This window comes from Oratosquilla oratoria, chromosome 16 (genome assembly GCF_046742065.1).
Source record: "Oratosquilla oratoria isolate Oo_2021 chromosome 16, ASM4674206v1, whole genome shotgun sequence".
NCBI classification, from domain to species: domain Eukaryota; kingdom Metazoa; phylum Arthropoda; class Malacostraca; order Stomatopoda; family Squillidae; genus Oratosquilla; species Oratosquilla oratoria.
In genome coordinates this window covers 47881754-47897227 of record NC_134792.1, presented here as the reverse complement: position 1 = coordinate 47897227, position 15474 = coordinate 47881754, and the positions used below count along the sequence as shown (strand labels likewise).

At 38.3% G+C, this 15474-nt stretch overlaps 1 protein-coding gene across 1 annotated transcript in view; it reads left to right on the top strand.

Moving 5' to 3' along the window:
* The window catches only part of LOC143033976 (uncharacterized), a 52252-nt gene that overhangs the window by 16171 nt on the left and 20607 nt on the right, over positions 1–15474 (top strand). The window contains exons 2-3 of the mRNA XM_076199740.1: positions 4553–5431; positions 6996–7190. Coding sequence (XP_076055855.1) covers positions 4715–5431; positions 6996–7190 — 912 coding nt within the window. The 5' untranslated portion in view covers positions 4553–4714. The remainder of the gene's footprint in view (positions 1–4552; positions 5432–6995; positions 7191–15474) is intronic.

The window sequence follows — 15474 nt, the reverse complement described above, 5'->3', positions numbered from 1 at the left end:
TTCTTCTGTCCCAATTTAATAAGTCTTCTCTATCAAGGACTTCCATGCCTTTCATAATTCTGTAAATGGCCAAGAGATCACCTCTTTCTCTTCTTTGCTCCAGGGTTGGTAGTTCCAGTTTAGACAAGCTTTGCTCATATGTCAGTTTTGAAAGTGTTGGGGGCCATCTTTATCGTTGCTTTCTGGATTCTTTCTATTTTCCTTATATTCTTTTTTGTACTAGGTGTTCATAGTGTCAATGGGTACTCCAATCTTGGTCTTATCAGTGTGATTAGTATTTTTTTTACCATTTCCTCATCCAAATAATTAAAAGCCACCTTTATTGATCTTAACAAATTGTAGGTTTCTCCAACTATTTTGTTTATCTGCTTGTCTGGGGACATGTCTTTGGTGATGATTACTCCTAGGTATGTGTATTTACCTAGTAGCCTAGTTGTATTTTGCGGGAAGGGGAGCTATGCTCGTGGTGTCCCGTCTTTGTATCTTGCAGTGTCTAGTTTGCTCTTAAACTCATGAATGATTTTTGCGCACACTATTTCATTGTCCAGTTTGTTCCAAGTGTCCACCACTCTATGTGGAAAACTGTTTTTCTTCAGATCTCTTCTGTAACTATGTTTTTTTATTTTCTTTCCATGTCCTCTTGTGCTTCTCTTGTCCCAGTTTAACAAGTCCTCTCTATTGAGTATTTCTGTGCCCTTCATGATTCTGTAGATGGTCAGTAGGTCACCTCTCTCTTCTTTGCACCAGAGTCAGTAACTCCAGTTTAGCCAATCTCTCCTCACATGACAAGTTTGCAAGTGTAGGTGCCATTTTTATGGCTGCTTTCTGGATTTTTTCTATTGTCAATAAGTGGTACTGGGTGGCCTTATCAGTGTGACCAATACTTTTTAATAATTTCTTCATCCAAATATGTAAATGCCACTTTTATTGATCTTAGCAAGTTGTAGGATTCTCCGACAATTTTGTTTATCTTTTTATCATAGGACGAGTCGTTTGAGATAATTACACCCAAATCTTTTTCAGATCTCTCCTTCTTTACCTCCTTGGCTCCAATTTTATATTGGCCTGATATTCTATTTTTGCTTTTTCCAAACTCCATTATGCTACACTTGTTAATATTGAAGTCCACTTCCCATTTCTGACTCCAGTTCCATACCTTATTCAGGTCTTCCTGCAGTGATTCGCAATCCTTTTCAGTTTTTACTTTCCTTAATAGTTACAAAGAAGCTCATGTAACATTTCACATCATCATCCATGTCATTCACATAAATAGCAAACATTATTGGAGCCAATATAGATCCTTGCAGTACTCCATTATCACCTCTTTCCAACCTGAATATCTTTCTACCAATCAGGAAGTCCTCCATCCATTTTAGTAGTACAGTATAGTGTTAAGCCATTGTCCTTAGTCTCCTTGCAGAGTACCTGTTGCCTTTTGGTAACTGGGAACAGCCTCTTGGTGGGTCCACAATTCACTCAGGGAAGATATATTGTTGTTGCTGTTGTTAGGGATTGTTAGTGTGGGGTATGAGATATTCTGTATCCTTTATATTATGGTTGCATCTGGGGTGGTTTGAATCTGTGGTCAAGCCTATTCTATGTTAGTAGTGTTTCAATGTGGGATGGTGTCCTGAGCAGAGGTGTGCTAGTGTGGTTCTTACAAACATATACACACACATGACAGTCAAAATGACAGTGAAGTTTGGAACTCCAGGAAAACTTCAAATTTTCATGGATCTCAATGATGAGGGAGTACCTTTGTTGCATTAGTAGGGAAGGGGAAAGCTCGTGGTGTAGTGGGAAGGTGAAGAAAAAGGAGAAAGGGAGGGATTAGTTAGGAAAATGGAAAGAAATAAGGAAAGGGATGAACAGGCCCCAAAAGTCGGAAGGAATGTCAACAAGATATGCACAGACAATAGAGGTGAGGTCAAAGACATTAGTAAAAATGTAAAAATTAGAAATGTAGATAAGAGCAGTGCAATGGAAGATGAAGATAATTATTTCCATGGATTTAATGAGGGAGGAGATGACAACCTCCTCTGATAAGCAAAGGGGGACGGAGAGGGGGGGTCGCCGATTAAATGAAGCGGCCTTGCTGTGGATGTACTGTGTCTTGCGACACTGCTTCTGACCCAGGGCAGTGGGCAGGGTGCAGGGATGACCCGTCATCCAGGAGGTGCTCAGATGAGAGGAAGGGTGGGAGGGGTGTGGAGTGTATTTAGGGATGAAATGGGTGGGAGTGTTTTTATGCCTTTCCCTTTTTGGCTACCTCCCTTGGAAGGGGGAAAAAGCCTTGGTATATGTATGTATGATGTGTGTATATATATATATATATATATATATATATATATATATACACACACACTTATTACTCCTCTCCCCTGGCTGTTTTATTATCTTATGTCTAGGGGAGGTCTGTGTAGCTGAATTAGGTGATCTGATTGCAACACATTAGTCCTTTTGGGTACAGCACATGTAGATCAGATCAGTGTTACAGTGGTTCACATGGCCTAGATATATGTCCCCTCACCCATGAGAGATCCCATCAGGTTCTCAGCCTTTGACTGGGTTTTGTTAAATAGAGTGACTTTATGTGTCACCTCTGGATCATAATGTGCAGTTGATTGGGTTGTCATTCTTCCTAGATGGCTGAGTTAGATACTGTCCTTGCCGCATTATAAATGCCCCTATCAAAGATGAGGACTTTTTCAAAGGTCACACCCAAAATAGAAAGGTGTTTCACATTCACTCTCCCTATCCTCAATGACATTTGTAATCATTCCTTTATTTTATTTATTTGTTATTTTTTTTATGATTATTATTATTATTATTATGTGGTAAGGGCTTCACTCTTTGTTTTGTGCATTTAATATATTTCATTTGGTTTATTAGATGTACCCAGCTGTGGTGTCTCAGGAAAGTTTCGGAAACACTATATTTCAGTCTCTAGTGTAGCTCAGTGATCATTAGGACATCAGTATAAGTAGCACAATAGGAGTATAACTGGAAAACTGACAAAATAGGTATTCCAGACCAAAGGACCAAGCAGGCTATCCAGTGGCTGTCAAAATAGAATAGGGTCTTGGGTATTTTTGTTGAGAACCACTAGTAGACTTTTTAGATAACCATTTGGAAGTAGTAGCTTTCCTTGAACTGAAAAAGAAAAAAACTGATTGTTGCTTTGAATTTTGCCAACTGAAATGTTAGAATGTGTTGTGTTAGTTTGGGATTGTTTCCATGCTTGGCTGATAGTAATACAATGGGAACAGTTGCAGATTGTGAAAAAAAATTGGGAAAATACAGTTGAAATTGATACAGAGATCCAGCGCCTGGTTCAGAAACCAAATGTCAGCTCCTACAGGTAGAGGTGAGGGTATTGATGGGGGTACTGAAGACATGTGGCAGGTTGATTTGTATGGTACAATTTTTAGTCATTGGAATGTACAGTAAAGAAGCTGCTTGTGAGTTTCTATCTCTTTTCCTTCATCTGTTGTACCTAACTTTCAGTTCAGATGTAGTTTTACATTGGGCTATGTTACCATCTAGGTTCTACCAGGAATTGACACAAATGTGCAAACTGTTTCCTATCTTTCAAACAAATAGTGTTTCTCAATTTTTTTCCATAACCTTTTGATATCCTCTTGTCTCAGACCAAGAGATCTTTGTCATTTTTGTCCAAAACATTCAGTTACCTGAACACTGCACTTATGTCACCTATTCCTCTTGTTTTTACTCATGGCTGGCCCAATTCTTGTAGTCCCTCCTCCTGTAAAGCTGTGAACCTATTTGGTTGCTGTTCTTTGTACTCTTTCTATCTTCTTAATATCCTTCACTTTGTGTGAAGACCACACCATTGCTCTCTATAATTTTTTCCCCTTCATTCTCTCTTTGTCCATGCTTGTGGGGTTCAACCTCTGTATCTCCACTTGAAAAGAACTTGATTAACAAAAATTTAAAGCTTGGGGACAGTAAACATGGTAAAGAAGCCAAATGACTAGTGGGCAATTTAAGAATTGTATTAAAAAAAACATGAAAGTAATGGTGAAAATAGCAATAACCTTGTACATTATGGTATGGTTTGAATGTATCATGGCAGTATGGAACCTATAAGACATTTAGAAAAGTATTGATTAAAATGCAGTGAACTTTCTTGAGAATGGATGAATTTACATGGTTAGTCATATGCAAATAGATATAAAAAATGAAGGACACTGGATGAAAGAAGGGATGTATGTGACATGATTAAAACAATTATATGCAGTTGATAACAGTTGGAACAAGAGAAAATTGTGGTTATTTGTAGTAAAAGGTGAATCACTAGTAACAGTATAAAAGATTAAGAAGAATTATAATAGAGGTTGGGAAACTGGAGAATAGGAGAATAACATATGTAAAACACACCTTACATACTAATTTATAGGGAAAAGACTTGTAGGCCAACTTTTGTTTGTTATTGTCATTGTAAGTGTTTAGATTTTCATTCAAGATTTTTTATAGAATTAATTATTGATTTGATGATTTGTAACTGGGTCTTACTTCTGCTGATCAACAGGAGTGCAGTATGGGCAGCAGATGAGGAAGGCTGGGCTTGGGTGTGCTATAGCATGGTGGTGCAGGATGGGGGTGCAAGTGTAGAGCCGGCACCACAAGCAGACGACGCCAGGGGTGCCACTGCCTGCCTGGTGCCGCTGCCCTGCCTGACACTGCAGCTGCCATGGTGCAGGCAAATGAGGAAGTGATGTCCAGGCCATCTGAGTGTGACTCTCGGCCATCCACCAGCGGGTCAGGACCATACTTACACAACAAGGTCACCCTCAACAACAGATGGCCAGGAGGCGCTCGGCCCAAGATCTTTAACCACCACTCCTTCAGCTCAGGCTCTAGGCCCTCTGTCTTGTCCAGGGCATCAGGCTCACTCAGGTCTGTGTCACGCCCTGGGTCTCGGCTGGGTTCAGGTTCACGTCTTGGGTCGAGGGGGTCCCTCCTTTCGGGTTCCATTGGAACCTCAGAGGATTTTGGTTCAGGGGTGTCTAGATTACGGAGGGAATTACCTTCGATATCAGACATCTGTGGCTTTGATGAGGTGCAGGAACTCTTGCGAGACATTGAACAGCTCGAGTGCAGAAGATGGACCTCAGACTGGGATTCGTTCACCATCCAGTCCTCGCACCCTGACCTGGACCTACCCAATGACCTGGACCTCCTCTCCCACGATTTTGAAACTATTTCCCGTTGTGACTCCCGGTTGTCGTGGGATTCCCATGCAGGGCGGCGGCCGGGGGATGATGAAGAGGAGGATGAGCTGAACCTGACACCAGACAAGGGGTCACCCCAGCACACCAGAAACCGCCGACCGTCCCCCACAATAACTCTTGCATGGGACGACTCACACCTCAAAACCTCTGTTGGAATTTTTAGATTATTATTAGTAGTAAGTATTCATACTGTCCAGACTCATCCTTTCATAGTTTATAGTTTGCATGTACAGTATAGTGTTTCTTAGTCCATATAGAATACCAAATTAGAACATTTAAATTGGAGAATGACAATAGTTTGTTTAGAAAAAAATTCTTTTTTGAAGGAGTGTTTTCTGGTGAGGTGATTGATGAAGCATTATTAGCTTTGTCTAAAACTTTTGAAATATTAAAGATCTTGTGTGTATAATTGGATATAACTTACATGTATAAAAAGGAGGATTGTAGTTTCTATTTTTTTCACTAATTAATTAATTTATTGTTTGTTTATTCATTTATTTATTACATATTTATTTTATTTTTATTTATTCATTTTTTGTTTGTATGTAGAGAAAATTATTTCTTTTGTTTAGAACATAGTATTTCAGTCAGAAGTATTATATGCTTGTAGATTATTGCATGTATTATTAAGTTGTGGCTAGTAAAGATTTTAAATTCTTTTGGTTGTTTATTTAAACATAGCCTAGTAGTTTTGCCTGCCTCGGAGAAAGAAAATAAGTTGGAACAAGGATTGATTCCAAAGACAGATTCATATATTGAATATTAGAGTCATAGATGTATTGTTTGGGTGTATTATATTATTGCATATTAATATTTTCCCAATTTTTGACCCATGTGTGGGCAGACAAGTTTTTATCATTTGTTTTATAAATTCATAATTATTTTTTAGGGTGAAGAAGGTGTACCACTATGTTCCATGGTATTTGTTTACACAAAAACTCATCATTTAAAGATTTATTCTGATAGAAATATAGAAAATCATCACAAAGAAATCCAAATGATGTGGTAGAGAAAGAGTTGAATAAGGACATGTTTTAAAGCTTTTGTATTCTATCATTAAATCAGCTCTCTCTCTCTCTCTCTCACTCTCTTGTCTCTCCTACTCTCTCTCTCTCTCTCTCTGTAAATATATATGTGTGTGTGTGTGTGTATATATATATATATATATATATATATATATATATATATATATGAATACTTTTAAGCAGTATGGGAGTAGGAGATGTTTCAGGGTATATTGGAAGGTATTACATAGTTAATGTATTGAATCATGGGAAATATACAATACTTTTTAATTTTTACAGTGATGATTTTCTGAATAAGAACTAAAGAAGTGTAAAAGTCATTGTAACCAAAAACAACTTGTATGCTTCCCAAAGGAGAAGCATAATTATAAACTTTAGATAATTAGTTCCTGTAATTAAGGAAGATGGCTGTAAAGAAGATAGGAAAGGATGATAAGTTGTTGGGTAGCATGATTAAAAAGAAATATTTGTTAGATCAAAACATTTTTGCCATTATTATTTTTTCTAATTGCCATATAATTAGAACACAGTGGCTCAGTGAAATAAATAGTTGCCTTTTTTTAAGAAGTCAACAATTTTGGAAATAGTTCCTTTTATTGACCTAACTATCAAATGGTCAATTTGTATGCATTTTATTGCCAGGCATATAAATTTTTTTCCTCAGTTTTATTTGACTTCTAATGTGCAATTTTTTCTTTTTCTATTTTATTCACAGGTTGTTTCAATAATTACAATGACCTGTGCGTGTACCGTGGGCACAGCCCGTCTGAGTATATTTGTATTACCGGGTGCATGGCGATTGCGTGTGGTGGTGTTCACTGCCGTGTTTACCATCCTAACCACCACCATACTTTTGCTGTTGCACCTCTCGTCCCTCGTACATTCACTGACATTGCGTTGGGATAAACTAGTGAGTAAATTTTTTTTTTTTTTCATTTCTTGAAGCAAACATCCTTTTTTAAATGGCACATAGATTTTTGTTCATGTGATTTTGTAAAATCAAGAGGGACTTTTCTGTCAGTGATTCTTTGAAATAATGAGGAAGGCTTTAAATCTTATATCTTTCAAATTTAAGATTCTTCCTGTTATCTGTTATGATAAATCCATATTTTGGCATGTGAATTTCTTTTTTGGCATGAAATGTTGACTTTTGTATTCATAATACATATTAACATCTAGACTGGGACCTACAATGGGTACCTGCAAGTGGTGGTCCTGCAAGATGACATCAAAGAGAATCATCTCCCAGTTGTCTATCTTCAAAAGCTGTCAATACTTTCATGTATACATACAGCTCCAAAGGGACCCAAGATCTCTCTCTTTCAACTCTGTACAATAATCCTTCCCATATTAGAATATGTCATATCCACTACCTCCTGTATCCATAATATTTTCTCTAGTCTAGTTAAATCACATTCATAAGAAATGGCCATAACTACAAATTTCCGTAGTTGTGGAGCCCTTCAATCATAGTACAGGTAAACCTCTAAATGCGCAGATTCCAGATGCATGTTTTCAATTTGACACAAGCCAATTTTGAAAGCATTCTATTCCAGGTATACGAGAACTGTGCTTGGTTGTAGATGAATAATAAGACTGTGAATGTGACATTCAAGCAGCCCACTGCTGTTTGACATGACTGCTGGAGGGTATTGTATACAGTGTTACATTACATACTACACCAGTACTACAATGCAGGTAGTTCATCCAGTATCAAGTGAGCCTGGACTGTCTTGACCAGCTAAGCAAGCTCTGAATTATCTCATGCCTTTGAATCCTCATATTCCTTTACAGGACCCCCTCAAAAGGTAGAGTTTCGCTAAGCCTCAGAACCTAACCCCCCCCTTATTACCATTATTTCTGATAGGAAAATTATCCTTTAAGTATACAAATGCTAAGCATGTTACATCTTCAGGAATGTAATGTTTATGAAGTTAGAGGTTTACCTGTAAATTTAAGTTCCCTGCAGCTCGGAACTCCAGTTTGCAGTTTCAAATTATCCGCCCTTTCATGACATCATGCACTTGCAGCTGCCATGTTCATAGCCTCAGTTTACACTTTATCACCATTAGAGGTTACAGTTGGTACTATTTTAATTATTAATCATTTATATCCTAACTATAATTATCAATGTTTTTATTGATAATTTAATGCCACTTCCAGATTTTTTAAGTTCACAATTAGTGAATGAATTTCTTTATTTACAAATTAAATTTGGTAAGGTAAAATTTCTTAATTTAAGTAATCAGATAGATCCCACTTGAGTTGGTAAAGATCTGATTACTTACTTATAATACATGTTTGGTTATGCAGTATTATGCTATGATATTTTGGACAAATCCACCTGCAACACAGAGAGGAATTGACAGTCAGCAACTTGTTGAACATGGACATGATTCTGAACCTCACATTGCTCAAGAAACTAGATGAGAGTAATGTAAATAAAGATAACAACAGAGAGGAGGATTTCAGAAAATGTTTTTGTTACAAGATAACTTAATTGGAGCTGAATTGGAATAAAAAAAATTCAACTACTTACTAAGTCCTCTATTTCAGTGCAGAGTGAATTTGCAGTATATAAACAAAAAGAAAACCAAAAATGTACATTGATTGTATGATACATTAAAGGCCATGAATCCTGCAACCTCTGAAGCAGAGTGAGCATTTTCTGCAGTGTGATGTTTCATAGTAAAGATTTGATCCAGTTTTTCTGTCATTAGAATTAGACTAAGTTTCACTATCATGAAGTTAAAGGTACTTGTTGAAATTGATAGTTTTTTTTAATGAAAATGTCTAGATTCCGATTAGATTAACCTCTTCAATACAAGTCAAATATTCATGTGCAAAGGGCCTGATGTATAATGATATGATGATGCGTCACAATATGCATATTAATAGATATAAAGTTACAGTTTCCTCTCATTCTCTTTCACCTCGAGTAAGGATAACTACAGTAAATGTGATCAAGCCTGTTCACAGAATATGGGGGTCATTCAGGTACAATTACAAAAGAAATAGAATGCCACATCCTCCTATACCCATTCACACCTCAGGACGCCAACATCGTCATTAGTGTATGGAATAGGTTAATCTCATTTTATTGACATATTTTCGACATACATATACCAAAATTCCTTTATAAAGGATTACAAATGAGAAACATGCCAACAGGAGACTTTTTGGTCCATAACTAGGTTGGATACAAAAAAAAAATATTAATAATGATAAACAAACAAAAAATTATAACAGCATAGATAATAATAAATCAAATAAATGCATAAGTATAGTTATATGATTAACAAACAGGAAAATAGTAAATATTAATAAATTGACAGATAAATAATAAATTAAATCAACCAAGTAATAATAAACAAATAATATAGAATAAATGGCAGGCATTACAACATCTTGCTTAGGTGTTTATCTAAATGAATCTGAAAGCTTTGAACTGAACTACGTTGCACTGCCTCTGCAGGAAGTTTATTCCATTCATTAACTACACAGTTGGTGAAGTTGTTTCTACCCACTTCCAAATTAAATCTATTTCCTGACAGTTTGAGACCATTATTTCATGTCATATTCTCATTCAGTGTGAAAATTTTGTCACTTTTGATGTTGTCAATCCCCTTTAGAATCTTAAAAACCTGTATCAAGTCACCTCTGAGTCTATGATTTTCTAGGGGAAACAGATTCATATGTTTTAGTCAATTTTCCCATTCCCCCTTATAGTGGGGGTGGTAAGTCAAAGCATACCCACCCTACACCATTATATGTATCCTTCTGCTGGGTACCATTTTATGTAGGCATCCCTGGCAATTGAAAAAAATTACAAGGTGGCAAGAAGGGGCATCCATTTTTTCTGATGCCTCCACTCCATTGCCAATAAGACTATGACCAAGTTCTTTGATCAACATTGCTAAACATATGGCAAAGTTGCTGGGACCAATATTATACAAACCATCTAAATGTAATCAAACCATATATATATATATATATATACACACACACACGCACATCCATACATACATACATATATATACCAGTAGTTTTTTCCCCCCTTACAAGGGTCAAAAAACAAAGGTATAAAATTCACTCCCTATCCATTCCATCCCCACATACTCCACTCCCATTCATCCCCTCCCTCTTATCTTCACTCTTCCTGTATGATGGGTCATCCCTGCACCTCATCCACTCCCTGGCTCAGAGGCAATGTAGCTAGACACAGCACATCCATAGCAAGGCCACTTCATTTAATCAGTGACCCCCCCCCTCTATCCCCTCTTGTAGAAAAAGAGAAGATGGGCTGCATCAAAAATATTCAAACATACTCCCATCCCCCACACACTCCCATGCACCTCAACATCATCCATACACAACCATTCTCCACTCATCCCTATCTTCTGTCTTCTCCTGTCCTTCCTCAACAGACATCCCCTTCTTTAACAGTGTCCCTTTTACCCCATTCATCCATCTCATCCTTGGTTGCCCCCTCATGTTCACTCCTTCCACACTCTACTAATCTTTCTTCACTCATTTCCATGTGTCCAAACCGTCCCAATACTCTTTCATCAACCCTATCTCCCAACTCCCTTTCCACCCCCATTATCCTCCTCACCTCCTTGTTTCTCACTCTATCCAGCCTAGTAATCCCTACCATACTTCTCAGGTACCTCATCTCAAACACATTCAAACTCCTCTCTTCCTCTTTTATGTTCCACATTTCTGCCCCATACAGTGCTGTCGGCACAATCACTCCTTCATACAATCTCCTCTTAGCATCCATTCCCAAATGTTTATTTCTCATTACACTTTTCAATCCCCCAAGGCATTTACTTCTCTCAATCTACCTTCTACCTCCACCTCCACTTCTCCCTTTCCCACCACATTTGCACCTAAGTAGCTAAAGCTATCCACTTCCACCAGTCTCACTCCCTTAACACTCACTTCTAATTTGCTGCCACATTCTCCCCTAGTACATTTCATAAACTTTTACCCACATTTATCTTTAACTTCCTTCTTTTGCACACCTTCCCAAACTCTTTCATTAACTTCCTTAATTCTTCCTCTGAACCTGCCATCAGCAAACAACAACTGGCTTATCTCCCATTTTTCTCCATTTTCTTTAACCATATTCAATCTCTGACCCATTACCCTTGCATTTACCTCTTGCACCACCCCATCCATATATAAATTGAATAGCCAAGGCAACATAATGCATCCCTGGCAAATTTGCACCATTACCTTGAACCATTCACTCTCCATTTCTAATACAAACACAGGCTCCATTACTCTCATAAAAACTCTTAACAGCTTTTCTCCTATCCCATATATCTGCAATACCTACCATAGTGCCTTCCTGTCTACCCTGTCATAAGCATTTCCCAAATCCTTAAAGGCCCAAAAAACATTCTTACCTTTTCCCTTCTTTCTCACATGTCTGCCTCACCACAAAAATCACACAACCCCTACATATCCTAAAACCACTCTGTTACTCACCAATTACTCCCTCTGTTCCTCTCCTGATCCTCTCAATCAAAACCTTCCCATAAGCCTTCCCAACTACACTCAACAAACTGATCCCTCTGAAACTACTACACTCACACTTGTCCTCTTTTCCCTTGTAAAGTGGAACTATACAGGCATTCCTCCAGTCCCCTGGCACTCTACCCTTTTTTAGACAAACAATAAACAACCTCACCAGCCAGTCCGCCATCATTGTACCTCCCTTTTTTTATACACTGACACCCATCCAACTCAGGTGCCTTACCTGCTTTCATCATTTTAATAACTGCTTTCACCTTATCTTTCCTTATTTCTTCATTTTCCTCATTCATTACTGTCATTTTCTTAGCACTTCCCAGTGCAACTACTTTCCCTCCCTATCCTCCTTCACATTTAGCAGCAACTCCCTAAAACACTCCGCCCATCTTCCTCTTACTGCTATCTCTTCTATTATCATCTCTCCATCTACACCTCTTACCTTTTCTTCTCTACTTGATTTGCCTCCTCTTCTTTTAATTTCTTTCCAAAACATATTTTTATTACTTTCAAATTTTTCTATCATATTCTTACCCCATTTCACATCTCTACTCTTTGCCTCCTTTATCGTATGCTTTACTTCTCTTTTTCCTTTGTAGCCTCTCATATGATTCTCACATCCTATTTTGTAACCAATCTGTGAATGCTTCTCTTCTACAACCTTCTTTGCTTCATCATCCCACAATCACTACCCTTCTATTTCCTCCCATCCTCCTTGTTCCACACACCAACTTTGCACACCTTGTGACTCCCTCCTTGAACCATCCCCATTCCTCCTCCACTCCTAGTTCTACTCTAACCTTCACTCCTCCCACTCCTCTCTCAGCTTCATTTTGTACTTCTTTCTCATTGAAGCAGTTTACTTTAAGCACCTCCTTACCTTTTGTCCTTTTCCTCTTTCTCCATCTATCCTACACTTACTTTCCACCAAAAAATTATCTGATATTCCTCCACTCTCTCCCCTTAGAACATGTACATCCAAAACTCTTCCTACTCTTCTCCTGGTTACCACTATATAGTTCATTAAAGCCCTATCTACCACCTTCCATCCAACACTCTCTCCCCTGTGTACTTAAGCTTGACTTTCTTCCTTTTCTTCCCATTTTTGTTGCCTTTCATTACTCAAGTAGAAACGTTTGATGGCAGTATTCTTCTCCCCAATGGCTTTTCTCCCTTACAAGGGAGGTAGGCAAAAAACAAAGGCATAAAATGCACTCCCACCCATTCCATCCCCACTTACTCCAGTCCCATTCACCCCCCTTCTGTGACTCTTATCTTGGCTCCTCCTGGATGACGGGTCATCCCTGCATCTCGCCCACTGCCCTAGGTCAGAGGCATTGTCGCAAGACACCGCACATCCGGAACAAGGGCACTTCATTTATGTGGCGACCCCCCTTTCCATCCCTTCATGTAGAAAAATAAAAGATGGGAAGAAATCCCTTTGGGCTGCTTCAAACATATCATTGAAACCTACTCCCCTCCACCCACTCCCCTCCAAGTATCTCGACATCATCCATACACAACCGTTCTCCACTCATCCCTATCTTCTGTCTTCTCTCTTCTTCCTCAACAGACATTCCCCTCTTTCCTAGTGCCCTTTTTACCCCATTCATCCATCTCATCCTTGGTTGCCCCCTCATGTTTACTCCTTCCACCTCTGCTTTCCATACTAATCTTTACTCAATCTTTCCATGTGTCCAAACCATCCCAATACTCTTTCATCACCCCTGTCACCCAACTCCCTTTCCACCCCTGTTCTCCTCCTCACCTCCTCATTTCTCATTCTATCCAGCCTAGTAATCCCTACTATACTTCTCAGCCACCTCATCTCATATTCAAACTCTTCCTCTCTTCCTCTCTTATGTTCCATGTTTCTGCTCCATACAGTGTTGTCAGCACAATCACTTCTTCATACAATCTCCTCTTAGAATCCATCCCCAAATGTCTTTTTCTAATTACACTTTTTAATCCCCCAAGGCATTTACTTGTTTCTCTCAATCTCCATTCTACCTCTACCTACATTTCTCCCTTTCCTGCCACATTAGCACCCAAGTATCAGCTTTCCACTTTCTTCAGTCTCTCCCTTAATACTCACTTCCAATTTGCTGCCACACACATGCTCATATATATATATATATATATATATATATATATATATATGAGTATGTGTATATGTATGTATAAATTAAATATCCTACTATTGGGGGAACAGAAAGAAGGTTCTCCGATAGTTGATATTCAGTTTATCTTATCAATGTGTAAAAACATTTGACTCACTTGTATGTGTGTATATATATATATATATATATATATATATATATATATATATATATATATATATCATGAGCATCTTCATATCAACATTACAGGCATTTTGAAATGGCACTAGTATGCCTAAGAACAGGACATTCCTGATTTACACATGGCCATTTCCTGGCAGGAAAGAGGGTTTTTGTAAGTGCATATGGGCCTGGTAGTGAGAAGATTGTAGAGGAAAGGGAGGCTTTCTGGATATATTTAAATTAGTACATAGAAGGATTAGGGAGAAATGTCAATGAAGTGGTATTGGGAGATCTTAATGCTAGGGTAGGAAACGAACCAAAGGATGGAGTGGCTGGGAAGTGTGGAGTCCCTGGAAAAATTGTAGTGGAAAGTTCATGGTGATGTGTCTAGAGAGTTGATGATAGCAAATACAGTGTTTAGGAAGAAAGTCAAGCATAAGTACACATGGGAGAGAATGTTGGATGGAAGGGTGGTAGATAGGGCTTGAGAGAATTAGGAGAGGAACAGAGGGAGTAATTGGTGAAGAACAGTGTGGTTTTAGGATATGTAGGGGTTGTGTGGATTAGATTTTTGTGGTAAGGCAGATATGTGAGAAAGCTTTAGGAAAAGGTAAGAATGTTTTTTGGGCCTTTATGGATTTGGAAAAGGCTTATGACAGGGTAGACAGGAAGGCACTGTGGGAGATATTGCAGATATGTGGGATAGGAGGAAAGCTGTTAAGAGCAGCCAAGAGTTTTTACAAGAGTAGTAGTGCCTGTGTTAGAATTAGAAATGGAGAGAGTGAGTGGTTTGAGGTAAAGGTGGGACGTACTTGTGTTATGTTGCCTTGGCTGTTGAAATTATACAAGGATGGGGTGGTGCGAGTGGTAAATGCAAGGGAAGTGGGCTAGGTATTGGAGATGGTTAAAGAAAATTAAGAAAAATGGGAGATAAACCAGTTGTTTGGTGATGGCACTGCACGTGTGGCAGGATCAGAGGAGGGATTATGGAAATTAGTGACAGAGTTTGGGAAAGTGAGTGAAAGAAGGAAGTTGATAATAAATGAGAAAAAAACTTGATGAGATTTACAAGGGGAGAGGATGGTAGCAAATTAGAGGTGAGTATTAAGGGGACTGGAGGAGAGGAAGGAGTGGAAGTGGAGGTAGAATGTAGATTGAGAGAAGCAAGACATTTGGGAATGGATGCTAAGAGGAGATTGTATTTACCTAGTTGTATTGTATGGGAAGGGAGCTATGCTCGTAGTGACCCATCTTTGTATCTCTCAGCATCAAGTTTTTTCTTAAGATTTTGAATAGTGTTTGCACACACTGTTTCTTTGTCCAATTTGTTCCAAGTATCTATCACTCTGTGTGGGAAGCTATTTTCTTTTTTCA